The sequence below is a fragment of the Acipenser ruthenus genome, chromosome 8 (assembly GCF_902713425.1).
Source record: "Acipenser ruthenus chromosome 8, fAciRut3.2 maternal haplotype, whole genome shotgun sequence".
Lineage (NCBI taxonomy): Eukaryota > Metazoa > Chordata > Actinopteri > Acipenseriformes > Acipenseridae > Acipenser > Acipenser ruthenus.
Genome location: NC_081196.1, coordinates 10,477,827 through 10,493,162, shown reverse-complemented (window position 1 = coordinate 10,493,162; position 15,336 = coordinate 10,477,827). Strand labels below are relative to the sequence as shown.

Sequence of the window (15,336 nt, the reverse complement as noted above, 5' to 3'; positions counted from 1 at the left end):
AATTATTAATTGCAGCCACAATGAATATTTGGGGTAGCAAAATTATAATACATTTAGATCACAAAACCTAACCAACTTAACAGTGAATGCAAGTCTCTTTAGTGTATTTTGAAAGTATATTAAATGCCAGATCCAGAACCTCTAACCCACCTCCCTGCTAAAAAAAACCACAACCACCATTGAGATCAGCTGAACAGACCCCTGTGTATTATTCTGAATACAAGTTAAATTTTGTTAAAACATTTCCAGGTGATAAGTTATTAAATTATTTTTATTTGTTGTTAATCATTGCGTCCTGGCTTTCAGCAGCACATTAATTTGTTGCATTTTTGGTTTGCTTCATGCAAATTTTATATTTATATATATTTTTTCTTTCAAAACAATAGTAAGTTATACTTCTGTGCAGACTGATGGATACTCCTAACTTTGCCAGTAAAGAAACACAGGGGGGTTAACTATTCCAACTGTAAGCAAAAAAGTTGCATGCAAACATTATTTAGTTTGTGTAAATTAACATTGCAAATTAGAGTCCCGTGGTCAGAGTAATTCAAGGAATGCAGAGGCTGCTTTTGAAATGTTTTCACTTACCCAAGACTATCAGGAGGTTAGCTCAAATGGTAGTGCTGAATGGCTCAATCCTGCTAGGAATACGGCTAAATATGAGAAAATAACAGTATAAGAAGGGGTAATCCCAGTTTATTCAAAATCACTAGAAAGTGTTGTGCTAGGGAATTGATCTCTACCTATACGACTTTATTCCAAGAGTAGTTTTTGTTTTCTGTTGTATGGAAAATCAGGTGTTGTGGTCAAAGCTTTTTGCATGTATGTATGTGTGTGTGTAATATATAGAATATAAATAAATCATGTTCTTGTCCCACAAATAAAGGGACATTTTATTCATAAAGGAAGCCTTTGAGCCGAAGAAAAATATTTAGACATTATAAATGCATGCAATTAACAGAGAATTATAGAAGTTATGGAATTCTATTGATTTAGATTTGATGGTGTGTCAATTGATCAAAATAAATATTACTCCACATCAAGATAACATGTTAATCATTGGCATCAATCAGGTTATGTGCAGATATATTCTAATTTCAAATTATAAATGAAAGTATTACATGTACTTACTCCAAGGAAAGTAATGCTTCTTGAAAAACAGTTCTGAATTATTTGTGCCGATGTTGGCTTTGTAAGGCAGAAGTACATGAACGTTTACAATGCAGGATGCACCTGGTACCTTGACATGTGCACAGCAAAACTAACCCGGTTCTTGCTGAGTAAACGTATACGCTACACTATTAAGGAAAGTTTCAATCCTTTACATTGCAACGGGTATTATTGTTTTCGCTGGTAGGGTTCAAAATAATGAAATAATGTGTGCACTAGGCACTAAAAGGGAGAAATGCATTCAGGTAGTGTTGCGTTTACTCTGTTTAATCAGTTACCTGCCCTGGTTTCAATTCCAAGCTTCAGTAGAGCAGAAGCCAGGAAGCAGGTCACACACTTTAATGAATAAAAATGCTGAAATGCTTTCTTTTTTAGATACAGTGATTTTGCCACACTATTAGTATGGAAAACGATTCAGAGTATCTCCTTGTTAGTTTCAGAGAAGCCTGAATTAAATCGGGCAACAAAGGGACTACAAAATTCAAGGTCCGTCTGTCATTTACTCAGTTCTGAGGTTTACTGGCTGGTAATTTTATTATTCAAAATGTAAAGTAAAATGCATTGGCAAAACAAATGATTCTGTGTGGAAGTGTGAGCACTGTAAAAACCATATGTTTAAGCATTAACCATGCACATTCCTAATGTTCTTGCACTTCCGGAGTAATAAGGTTCTGATAAAATGTGATACTGTGCCAAAGTAAACCACCATGCTTGAAATCGTGTACTGGTAAACACACACACCAAACAGCAGGGGGAGAGATTAAACATTAGTCATGTTGAACATTTTTACATTCAATATTTATTCTTTAATAATTAAGCCTTTACCATACATGGTATTATACATAGCAATTGTGTCATTCCTGAAAAAGTAACAGCAATACATTATAGACAGCTTCTTATGATGGGTTTTCTGATTGCTTACAGAAAATGTATTCTTTTAACATTCAAGAAATGTAACAGCCCTAGTGCATTCACCACCAGTACACTTCAGTTTTTTTTTATAATACATTTTTGTGACAAACTAAAACAAAATATTAAGGTAAAGCTTGCGTTTAATGTTTGACACAGAACATTTTCCCCAGCAATTTCCTAACCTCATACAGCATTTTTACAAACATGAAAAAAATAACTTTTTAAAACATGTCTGGTCCATTCATTTCTCAAAAGATCACTAATGATTCATAACTTGTTTCCTTTATCTAACAGCTGTAATGACACTTTTAAGAATAAAGTTGTTGCTTCCTTCTATTGTATCGTAGATTCGTTAGTAATGAGTTTTATTGTATTCTGTTATATAAAAATAGACACCATTTTTAGCATCAAGTCTTTGATTAGGAATGAGAAATTGTAGTTTTGAGCAGAATATACTCTTCTTATGCCCTACTGGTTCTAGTTTGACGTGTTAGCAATTTTTTTTTGCCAATACAGGTTTTGGTCCCTAAACACTGGAGTCAATGTTATTGGGTTTTTAAAACACACAGTAACTGCAAATAGTGTATGCATCATAAACACACAAAATTCAACAAGAAAAATCTTCACACAGAAAAATCTACAAAAGTGTAATAAAAACAAACAATTTATAAACTTGTATGTACTGCTACACATGATAATGGTCCTTATACAGAGGTGTGACAATAAATTAGAAACACAGGCCACCAAATTGATATGACCCATATTCAACATACTGTGCTGAAGGAATATTTTACCATCCCTGAATGATTCATTTGTGCATTGTGGATAAGGCAGCAACGTATTCACTTGTCCACTGTGACTGAAACCAAAGATGTAGCTTTTATGTTTATTTATATATATATATATATAAAATCACAAAATGTTAAGAATGCTACTTGCATAACAAAATTATCATTTTGTCTAACCCCTGTAAGTACATACACTCCTTTAAAGTTATTCAAACCACCAAGATACAATGTGAGCTCTCTTTCCAACTGAAGCAAGCACACAATATAATGTAAGAGACAGTGCCAGTGTAACAACTAAACCCCACGTGCATGAAAAACATCTATACAGCTTTCAATTCGGCAAATTTCAAGTTTCATTTTGAACATACGGTAACAAATAAATAAGATTAAAAATTTTAAACAACAATACATATATAGCGACTACAACATGTAAAATGTTATCTCATACTAACAAGTCCTGGTAAGTACTGTAAACTCCTTTATAGTAGCATGCTGCCCATGTTAAGAGTCTATACAAGTAATGACCAAATAAAATGTTATGATTCTTAGCTGAATTAACGATGAAATAAGATGAGGTTCTGGCCAGAAAACTGGGCCGGTTTGATAGCTCTTTTGGTGTAAACGGCTTGGTTGTTCAATTTCACCCCTTTGAGTCCCATCTTTTATTTTAGTATGTTATTTGAGATACAATGTATTATTTTATATATATATATATATATATATATATATACACACACACACTGCTGTGCAAAAGTCTTAAACATGTTGCATTTTTCTACTCTGATGCATTATGAGCATCAACAATTTACTCAAAGCCTCCATTAGTGTTTTCTACATTGAGTGAAATAGCTTGCATCACTCGATTTTCAAGGTGTGGTATCTGAAGCATAATCAACAAGTACAGAGAAACTTCATCTGTAATTGACAATCCCGTGACTGGAATACCCAAAAAGCTGCCTAACAAGGATGAGCAATACTTGAAGATAATAACCTTAAGGAATAGAAAGAAGACACGCGTTGAATTGACACCAAAACTTGCAGAAGGCACAGATGTCGTTGTCCATCATATCAACAGTACGAAGATCACTTGAAATCAAGGATGTGTTGCAGTAAGAATACCTCTGTTAAGAAAGGGGAACAAGACGAAAAGGCTAGAATATGCACAAGAACACAGAATTTGGACTATGGGACAGTGGTCAAAGGTGCTTTGGACTGTTGATGGATGGACAACGACACCTGTGCCTTCTGCCAGTTCTGTTTTGAGTAAATTGTTGATGCTCATAATACATCAGAGTAGAAAAATGCAACAGTCTAAGACTTTTGCACAGCAGTATATATATATATATATATATATATATATATATATATATATATATATATATTATTTTTTATAGGTGGCACTTGCTATTTTTTCCATTGCAAAGGCACTTAATGTATATTTTTGTGTGACATTCTCATCAGCAGCAGAAGGCACAAAGACACTGAGCAGTGGTGGTGCTGGACGACACACCAAGTGAAAGAAAAACAAAATGGTGCAGCAAGTCGGGTTTCACATACAGGTGCAGAAAGGGAACTGCAACTCCCTTAAGCATTGTTTCTCATCTTTCTGCGTAAGAAAACACAGACGACAGCTAGCTTAATGCTTATAAATGTGTAAATCACATTTTAGAAATGTGATTTCTCAATAGTATTTTTTTTTTATGTATTTATAAGCGACTGGGATTTAGCAGCTGTTTCTGAAATGGACGACACAAAGCATTGAAAAACTCTCTAGCTGCTATTTTGCATCCTGTCCACAATCCCAAATTACTTTATCATTGCAAGTGTTTTCTTTTAAGATTTTCTCACATTATAATGTAACGTTAACTTCAATAGAACAATGTAAAGTGGCCATTTTTACCGTGGCACAGCAGGAGAAGTAATGTTCTATTTAGCCTGGCAGAGAAAAGTTGTGTTGTTTCTTTATGCAACACAAACAAAAACTCCTTGAACCTAAAAAGATGCAAATGATATTTGTGCACTTTGTCTGTTAACTATGCAAAACACTGTCAGCTTAGCACTGCTGAAACCTATACTTAGCACAGGTACAAAGTTACAATTTAATATTGAAATTCACCTAGATTAGCTGACTTTTTGCAAACATCTGTTGATTACTGAATTGCCAATTTAAAAATCCTGAGCAATCAGTCATATCTTCTTTAAACAATGAATTACATTCCGGATGTTTTGAACCCCCATCTCCATAAAACACACCTTCCTTCAGTTACTTAACAGGGACTCAAGAACTTTTCACATGTGTTAAAAAGCGCTATTTCTATTTAAAGTGCATGTTGATATGACATACGCATGTTGCAGATATTTCCTCCAGGCAGAGAGAATACACTTCCTTCTCCAGCCTCCAGTACTGGTTAAACAAGGGCATTGCATTTCTTTTCAGCTTCTAGTTTTGGTCTTCTTATCTTTAGGGGCCGCTCCGACATCCACAGTAATGTTGGTGAAAAGGTACATCAGCCTTTTTGAAATTAACTTGTACTCCAAAGAGTTCATGCCATCTTCTTTCCATTTCCTTGGTGACTTCACCAACAAGTCAAACCTGTAAAAGAATGTGAACACACACACACACACACATTATATATATATATATATATAGAATAAGCATATCACATATAATTAAAAGGTATTGTAACAGTTACAATAAACATTATGACTTCATTATTAATGACAATGTCACACAAAGACCTCTAAGATTCAGTACTGTATTAGAATTATATTTTTAGGAAACTTTTTTGTATGCATCCTACTGTACAGATACATCTTATGGTAATCCAAGCTAACCTCTAGCCAGCCATACTGGATTTGCTAGTCCATTCAGGTAAATGGAGGTTTGCCAAGCATAGTGGCGACCTACACACAATTATATTCATGCTATACGTTTCAAGGTCAATTACTGCCCAGGTAAACCTGAACATGTCACTTCACCTTTGTTCGCCTTAGCTGCACATCATGTTGTCTTTGAGCTGAAGACCTTTAAATATTTTTGCTTAAACATGTTTCTGTGTAATTGGGGTAGGTATAAAAACAACGTGCATCACCAGGGATGATCCAGCGGTTACTTGGTTAGTTTAATAAAACTATGTAAATAAATACATAAATAAGCCAATGCCTAGGTCAATATTTTTCTAATATAATAAGCTGTCAATTTGTCAAACGTATTTCTGACAAAATATCATATTGCTTTAACAGCCTAAAGTGGTCCACAATCCCTTGGTGTCCCCTTAAAAGTTACGAAGGTAGTTTTGCATGGTTACTTCACAGTTTTCCGTAGAATTTCCCATGTTTTTACCAGGCACTTGCCATGTTTAATATGCTCTACCATACCTCTCTGGGCTTTATAGTGCATACCAATGTTTTACCATGCTTTCACTATGCTTTATTTCACTTTGTTATACTACTACTATAGTAAACTTTTATAAGGGTCAGTATTGTTCCTAACATGTCATAAATGTTTCAATCATTTACTTCACAAAACAACTGATAGAGTAAGCATGTTTTATTAATGGTTTTGTAGATTGAAATCTTCTGTAGGCAGCTGCAGCTCATCCAAAAGCACCTTCATTAGCTTGCTAATGTATAACATTGGAAGGAAATCTATTCCTCATTATCGTCTAATAAATGGAATGTGTCCAAAAAGGTAAAACTAACTACAGTTGGGAGGGGACCCAAGAATATTTCTCAGACTACCCAGACTACATTTTAGGCACATTTCAGGCTACAAAACATTTACTGCTTCATACTTTTATACAGAATGCATTTATTTATTTTTACCGTTTTTGGTTTTCTTCATTTCCTTTATCCGTGTTGTGAGTGACCATTTTGTAGTGTCCAATATTAAGTGGAACCCTGACAATCTTCAATCCAGCATACTTCACCCTTAAAAGTATACATTAATGTCACTAAATTAGTGCATGATTTGGGGAACAAAAAGCTTGATACACCGTTGTTTATTGAAAACATGTGCTCACATTCAAACTGACTGCTTTCTTATAGCTGTGGCCATTGCTATGAGCAAGCAAGGATTGTCTGCCAAGCAACCAGGTCAACACCACTGAAGGAAGCTGGATCTCTCACTACCAGGCAGAGTTGGGGGGTTCATGATGCAAGTTAAAACGTGTTTAATCTTTACAGATACAACATTTCATAAACAAAATGAAGGAAAAGGTTAATAGTCACAGAACTCCTATCTTTATACCAAATCATCATATTATTGACAAAGGACAATACACTGGCTTAATGAAAAAGAATTAGCAGCTGCAATACAATTCTAGTTTCAGTAAAAAGTTAAGCTGCCAAAACCTGAACCTGAATTTGCAGGAATGGAGGTTTCCTACCTGTAGGCAATATCATCGTCCTCACCACCCCAACCCCAGTAGCTGTTTGGAAACCCATTTATCTTCATATACTGTTCAGGTGTCATAGCCGACACACCGCCAAAATAAGACCAATAGGGTAACCTAAAAAACAAACAAATAAGCATCTGGTTAACGTAACGCCCATCTACGGTGGTTCATATCATCCGAGTAGCTACGGTAGCATTAAAGAGGAGCCGTTTCATTAGAGGATGAGTAACAAACACAGCATAAAGCCAGCAAACTAAAATGAGCTCAAGACATTCTCTATGGCATATTGTTATGTCCCATTATATAAAAAAAATAAACATTTATAAAACATAAAATTCAAGCAGCTATGATAAATCCTAAGCAAGATCAGCTTTGCTGGCACTTAATCTTAAGTAGATTTTTAAATAAAATAAATAAATGTGTATTGTGGTAATTTACTTAACATCACACAAAATTACATTGATACAGCAGACTACGTACAGAAGAACCAGTAATTTTCTATAATGCTTTTTAAAGACTAACGCAAGTTACGGCCTACAACTGCTTTAAATAGTTATGAGGCCAGATTTCCAAAAATACTACTGACTTTCAGAACGTTTGAAAAGGTTACTGATAACAATCTAAATTTTCATGCACCATTTAGCAAATGAATACTGGATAAAGGTGCCAAAGTAGTTAATACACAACTGTTTAATGGTTTTAATAAAAGGACAGACTAACCAGTGACTTCGCAAATACATCTTTAGTTTTCTAGTCCGATTCCACAATGAAACAGAACGTGGAATTTTCCAATCTAGTTCCATTTATTTTTTTTGTTTACAGAAGCTTTTTTGTATGGTACGGTACGAGGCTCTAGCGACTTTTTGGAGCGGTCTTGCTCCTATTTGTACAGTACAGTGATCCGTCGCGTATCCGACTGCAGTGTGACCAGAGTAAGGGTGGATGTGTAAAAAGTCGCATAAATGAATCCTGTTTTAAATCCCATTATGCACAGCTGAAACAATTGCTATATTCACACAATTATTGTATAGAGATTCAGCTTTTATTAGGGGGCTCCCCTAAATCACTTGTTTAGAAAGATACAGGGTGTGGGTGCATGCATTTGCTGCGGAGTGACATGCAGGAGATCGAGATGGAGTTTGAAGTTGATATACCCCGCAGGCGAACAGGATTTATTTACATATCAACACACTGAACAGCTCATGTGACACTACCAGCAATGGCAGCGCATGGAGCACATACAACACAGTGTATGAAAAGTGTTGCTGAAGAGCTTGATCATGGCGGGTAAACGTTTTGAAGCGGATATGTGACGGATGGATACACAACAGATTTTTTTATATATTAGATTTTTTAAAAATATTATTATTGTATTTACCAGTATTGGAATGAATTGTGTATGTATTTGCATACTGGGGAAATACAGTATAACATAGCTGTGTGCCAACAGGATCTTTTGTCTCAACCAAAAGTAAAATATCATGAACTCTTGACAAAAATAACACCTCTGGTGGCTGTAATACTATTTCAGGAAGATGTGAATATTTTAAGACGTGAATATTCTACGCTTTGTACAGTATGCTTTCAGACGGCCCCTTAGCTACCCCCATAAATATGCAGACAGCACTAAAACAAGCCATGTGAAAACAGTAACAGCTAGTGCAGTTTTGTATTCATTTTAATTATTTATGCTGTGGTTGCTTGGTAATTGATTTCACAATTTATATATGAATGTGCAGTCAACCACAACGCAATGTTAATGTTATGCCAATACAAATTACTACTATTCACAAAACTTTAAGAACTTTTTGTTAAGGGTTTTTTAAAAGACCATTTAGATTACTCTAGGCAGAGTCGCGGTTGTGCCATATTCTTTCCATTTTTTAATAATGGATTTAACGGTGCTCCGGGGGATGTTCAAAGTTTGGGATATTTTTTTATAACCCAACCCTGATTGGTGCTTCTCCAGAACTTTATTCCGGACTTGTTTTGATAGCTCCTTGGTCTTCATGATGCTGTTTGTTTAGATATGCTCTCTAACAAACTCTGGGGCCTTCCAGAAACAGGTGTATTTAATCTGAGATGGACTCTATTCAACTAATTAGTGTGGAATAGTGGTTAGGGCTCTGGACTTCAGACCAGAGGGTTGTGGGTTCAATCCTGGGGGGGAGACACTGCTGTTGTACCCCTGAGCAAGGTACTTTACCTAGATTGCTCCAGTAAAAACCCAACTGTATAAATGGGTAATTGTATGTAAAAATAATGTGATATCTTGTAATAATTGTAAGTCGCCCTGGATAAGGGCGTCTGCTAAGAAATTTAATAATAATAATAAAATAATAATTATGTGACTTCTGAAGGCAGTTGGTTGCACCAGAGCTTATTTAGGGGTGTCACAGCAAAGGGGGTGAATACTTATGCAATCAAGACTTTTCAGTTTTTTATTTGTAAATAATTTTGAAAAATATGTAGATTTTTTTCCCCACTTCGACATTATGGACTATTGTGTGTAGATCAGTGACAAAAAATCCTAATTAAATCCATTTTAATTCCAGGTTATAACACTACAAAATGTGGAAAAGTCCAAGGGGGGTGAATACTTATGCAAGGCACTGTATATTTAGAACAATCTATGGGACAACTTACCTGTAGTTGAATTTATCCATTGCACTAGAGAAGTGTTTGGGGTACGTTTCATCACAGACATAGAGATTATGGTCATTCTCTGGAATGAGGTCCACATCATGTAGAAAAAGGCAGTCCCAATCCTCATCTTTTAGAGATTCTCGTACACCGACATTGAGAAGCTTTGCTCTGTTAAAAGTTTCATTTCCTGCCTGTTAATAAAAAGTTAGTAATGTACTATTATATTAACATACATACATTAAAGAGATCACCAGAACCTACAGCCACTGTATGTACTATGTAAAAATGCACATGTAATTTATTTCTAAATAATACATGTGACAATATATAAGCAATGGTATCTAAAGGGTTCAAGATAATTGGATATGCGGTTCTCTATATGGCTCTATATGTTGCATGTTCATTAGGCAACAAGTGTTGAAAATTGCTTTTTTATAACTCACATACCTACTACATGCAACCAATATTATTAAGTACATACAATCTCTAACCATTAGATACAGCCTCTAACCATTAGATACACATTCTTCAATATGTGATTCTCTTATGGAAGTCACAGATCTCTTGTGATACGGCCATTCAATGCACTTGGATCAACTGAACCTATTTTCCATGTGCTACAGTTAAGGTAAAAACGTACTGTAGAATGCGATAATCAAATCACACCTGTTTCATATTTTCCTTTTACTGTAACACAGTACTGTAACACAGTACTGTAATACAGTGGTTATTTTTGGATTACGAAACTGGCATTCATGTTAGATTTATTTTTAGCTTGTTCTTTTCCAGTGAGTAGACCACATGGTTTTAATGTAAACAGACACACATGGTTTAATGTGAAAACAGTCTGGAAATATCCAGTGAAATCCATTCAATGGAAAAGTCATTAAGTTCCTTACTAACAGAGGACTGGCTTTCTTGGTTTATCAGTGTTATTACACAATATCCAAAAAGAGGACAATCTCCAAAAAAAGCTCCTTCAACTGATCATCGTGACTGCTGAACAAAACACAGCTTTCGCACACATATCAAAGACTTTCTGATATCCAAACTTTGAACCCCAGAAAAGAGAAGTTTACATCATTTTACACCAGAAGCAAAGAACACTGTAGTTTAGACCAGGATGGATGGGAATTTGGGATTTCATATAACAGCATGCAATGCAGGCAACACATTCCCATCCGCTGAAACAGATTCACCCAAGAAACCTTATTTTACCTGGTGGATGAGATAAATCCTGTAGTGGAGCTGCTGGCGCTGTAGAAAGGGGTGCAGGTAATACAGTAGGTGGCGTAGGTGCATCTCCCTGTTGCGGTGAGGTATGAGAATGGCAGTCTTGTAGCGTGCCTGGCAGTGTGGAGGGGTGTAGAGACCCCCTCTCTTTACATATGGGTTCTTCTTCAGTATCCTCTTTAGACTGGGAATGTTCTGGAAAGTGATGCTCAGGGGGCCCACTGGAGTTAACATGGTATACAGTCATTACTTGGGGACCATACAGTATGCTTTTACAGTGCAGGCTTAAATATTAAAACAATACCAACTTTAACATTAACACAGTTTCCTGTCAATAGCAGTTAGTTACTATAGTTGCAACAGGCGGAAGTTATCCAGGCTCCTAATAAACATGACATTTAAGTTAATATTTGTTTTTCTGAACTGTTCTGCCAACTGGCTTATCTATGATGGCAAAGCTGCCTTTTGTTTCTGAAAAGACAAATAAAATAGAAGCTCTAAGACTATAAGAATGACTCATTTTATCCCTACTGTAAACAGTTGCCATGAGTAAATACAGAGCATGCTCCTTACCAAGCAATGGAGACTTAGGAGGGCAGTATTGCAGTTCATCTGTTAATGCTGGAGTAAAAAGGGTCAAGTTTGTATAAATGTCTTTGACTTTTGAATAGTCCCAGTTTTTCCCATTTCTTTTGGAAAACGACTCAAAGATTTTACCTGAACCTCTGCAGTACATGACCACAAAAAAAAGGACTTGAAGAAAAGCCAGAATGAGTAAAAAGCACGGTTTTCCTATCGTTCTTATCCGGTTCATTCTTCAAAAAAGCTGCAGGACACACGTTCAATAAACAAAAAAATGTTACAATTGGGAAACAGGGACCATCTCATTTACAAAATGAAAACTCTTCTGGGTTTATCTCCTCAAGCTCCTTCATCTTTGGACTTCTCATTCTGATTTGACATCGATCTGAGGCTCACATTTTCCTAAGACACAAAAACATACAAAGTGGAGCTGATTATTAAAATACAGGGGACACGCAAAACAACGAATGTGAAAGCAGAAGGATACAGCAGACAAAATGCTGGGTAAAACTGGTACGAGATGCACATTTGCAGCTTACAATGATTTTCCCCAAGCAAAAAATCACTGCATGTACCAAAAAATCATTGCATGTACCATGTTTTATTTGAATACAATAGTTCACAATACTTTTTTTTTTTTTTTTTTTAACACAATGCTCAGCTCCTAATGAGCCTTGATTCTCATGACCCACAATCCCGTCTTTCTTTTGAATGTTGTAAGCTCTTTGATAATACTTAAAAAAAAAAAAAAAACACCTTACAAAAGTTCAGAAAGGATTATCCCTGGCCCTTCTCTTTTCTCTTATAAATAAGCTTCCAAGAGATTACACAACTACCCAAACACGTGACGTTACCTTGTGTGTTTTCACTACACCTAGAAAGAACAACATTCTGAGGTTATGTGTATGAACTCATTTTTATCTTGGTTCCATCCGTGGTTGTTATGCATGTTGCATCCAGGACTATACATAGTTCTATTGAGAATGGGTGTGGAACATGTTAGTCACCAAATTGAAATGTAAAAAACAAAGTAGCACTGAGCATTCATGATCTCATGATTTTCTTTACCACGGTTGCTGACAGGATGCAAAGTGATTTTACAATGAAAATCACAAAACAAGCACACTTTCATGTTATTTAAAAATATATATATTCTTACCAGTATTGACTCATTCTCTTTAAAAGTTTTCATTTTTGAAAAGCAATTACGTAACACGTCTCATTTTCTGTTTAATTAGAAATAGACATTTGCTGGGATTGCCATTCAAGTATTGTTTTGTACACTGTTGAACGGAAATATGGGGGAATGCACAGTAGTATTTACGACACTTTTTGGGGGGGGGATTTTCAAACATCCTATATAACATATATTCTACTTCCAGTTCCCTTTTGTGAAAGAATACAAAATGACGTAGGTGTGACATTAACTTACATACTTAACTTGTTTCCTGTGGTAGACTGAAGTCACTGAACAATTTTAAACACACATATCCTGCCACGGTTGCACAGACAAAATTATAACTAGCAATATCATAAAAAAAATACAAAATTAGAGCTAGCAATATCATAAAAAAATACAAAATTATAGCTAACAATATCATAAAAGGTCTATCGTCACTGACTGTCTTTACTTATTGTCCCTCGTTCAGTTGTGATGACACTGTCTGCTGTATACCTATTCCTACGCATGAACCCTAGAGGGAACAATAAAAGTGGGCATTTGCCGAGGCAGTTCTACATGCTGGGGGTGTAAGTTATTGACATGGTAAACTATCCGGTCTAACTGGTACAGCGTGAAACAACACATACTGGACAACATCTGAACTCCCAGGAATGTATGAGGTGCCATGTGTAAAAAAAAAAAAAAAAAAAAAAAAAAAGCGTTCATGTTTTAACGTCTTTTTTTTCCAGATTTAACTTAAATGTTGTATTTTTGCCCCAGATTTATAAATGTTGTGAAAAAAAATATTTTTTTAAATGTGTACATTCAGATATAATTTATAAATCTAGTTACAAGATTTAACATTTAGCTAAATATTTAAATAAATCTTAAATATCTTAACAAGATTTAACATTCAGCTAAATATTTAAACTGGCCAGCTAAATCTGGAGTTTGTATGCAAAGGAGCTCCGCCCGCTTTGTGCTTTCACGCGATAAATGTTAAATCTTGTTAAGAGATTTAAGATTTAGTTAAATATTTAGCTAAATGTTAAATCTTTTTTTTTAGAGATTTAGCTGGCCAGTTAAATATTTAGCTAAATGTTAAATCTTGTAACTAGATTTATAAATTATCTGAATGTACACATTTAAAAAATATATATTTATTTTCACAGCATTTATAAATCTGGGGGAAAAGTACAAGATTTACGTTAAATCACGGCACCCCATAGGAATGTGTTTTTGTAACCCTCACCCACCCCTGCCAAAGTGAATCAGTCAGTCACAAGGATACCCTGCAGGTGTAAAAACAAACTGTACTTGCTCCACAGGTTGGAACACTTAAGACAATGATAGACCACAATATATACCACAAAATCACAACATATGGTATAATTAATATTCATCGTGTCTTTTTTTTAATATATACTGTATATGAAAACTTGGATTGGCCTTCCGAATATAATCTTATTACTGGTATTCTGTAATGTGCAGCCTTCTGACTCTCTTTTAAGAAAGGTGTGCACTGGTTTGACCTTGAAAAGTGGACATTGGCAGTCAAAAACACCAGCTTTCACCAATATCTCCAATAGCTTTTTAACTTAAGACGACTGGTGGTATATGCATTGACGGCATCACTTTAAATAATAATGATGATTAAACCCATTATATCCTGTTACACGAGCACAATTCGGCCGGCTGTCACTCGCAATGTGCAGCGCAGTGTAATTTGAGAAAGCACCTGGATGAAGAAAACCATTTTATCGCTGATTGGCTCCTAACCCCGGAACCGAGAGACTTTATTTATTCCTGTCAAAACCCGTAACGTAACTAGGTCTGCGCTTCCCTATTCTGAAAAATCATATTCTGCTCCGTCGGTGGTTACGCGAGTATAAATTAAAAAGCTTAGGCTACTACACGCAGTTTATATGCAAGTTTAGAGATTCATTAATACTCGAAACGTTATTAAGATGCCAAAAAATAACAAATGCTTCAATTCCGCTCTCCGCGACACAAACACGTCTAGCGAGCGCAACTTATTTGGAAGTTTTAACAAGTTTAATTGACATCAGGCTGTAATTAAGCACATTACTTACCCCTTCACGTCGTAATAACAGGTCACAGGCTGTGTTGTCATGAAGGTAGATGCGGTACTGAGGTGAACTTTGCAGCTACAACTGAGTAGGCTAATGAGGAACCTTCACTTTACACAACCACTTCCCTTGACCTACATTAAAATTTGGATGGATTAGTCCCGCCTGCGATTTTTTTTTTTTTTTTTTTTAGCAAACCACACCCCTTCAGCTCCTGGCAACAGTGGAGCACAATAGCTATGTTACGTTCAGCAAATGAAAGGTGGTCGACTGAGTAGAAAGTATGAGGACGATGTGTCTGATAATTACTGACGGCAGATATTATGAAGGCCGACTTTAAAATGTATTTATTTATT

The 15,336-nt window shown here is 35.5% G+C and overlaps 1 protein-coding gene across 1 annotated transcript; it reads right to left on the bottom strand.

Moving 5' to 3' along the window:
• Positions 1–1,946: 1,946 nt before the first annotated feature.
• On the bottom strand, positions 1,947–15,133 carry LOC117405342 (beta-1,4-galactosyltransferase 3-like). Its single transcript, XM_059028436.1, has 7 exons — positions 14,984–15,133; positions 11,720–12,130; positions 11,132–11,367; positions 9,914–10,104; positions 7,259–7,381; positions 6,696–6,800; positions 1,947–5,463 (listed from the first exon to the last, which is right to left on the bottom strand). The coding sequence occupies exons 2-7, from the start codon at positions 11,958–11,960 to the stop codon at positions 5,304–5,306; spliced, it is 1,056 nt and encodes a 351-aa protein (XP_058884419.1). The 5' UTR covers positions 11,961–12,130; positions 14,984–15,133; the 3' UTR covers positions 1,947–5,303.
• Positions 15,134–15,336: the final 203 nt, after the last annotated feature.

Excerpts from the sequence above, each read along its gene's own strand:
- LOC117405342 (XM_059028436.1), bottom strand. The coding sequence starts at position 11,960 with ATGAACCGGATAAGAACGATAGGAAAACCGTGCTTTTTACTCATTCTG. Across the intron at positions 7,382-9,913 it reads ATGGATAAATTCAACTACAG|GTTACCCTATTGGTCTTATT; the intron begins GTAAGTTGTCCC and ends TTTGTTTTTTAG. Across the intron at positions 5,464-6,695 it reads AATGAAGAAAACCAAAAACG|GTTTGACTTGTTGGTGAAGT; the intron begins GTAAAAATAAAT and ends ATTCTTTTACAG.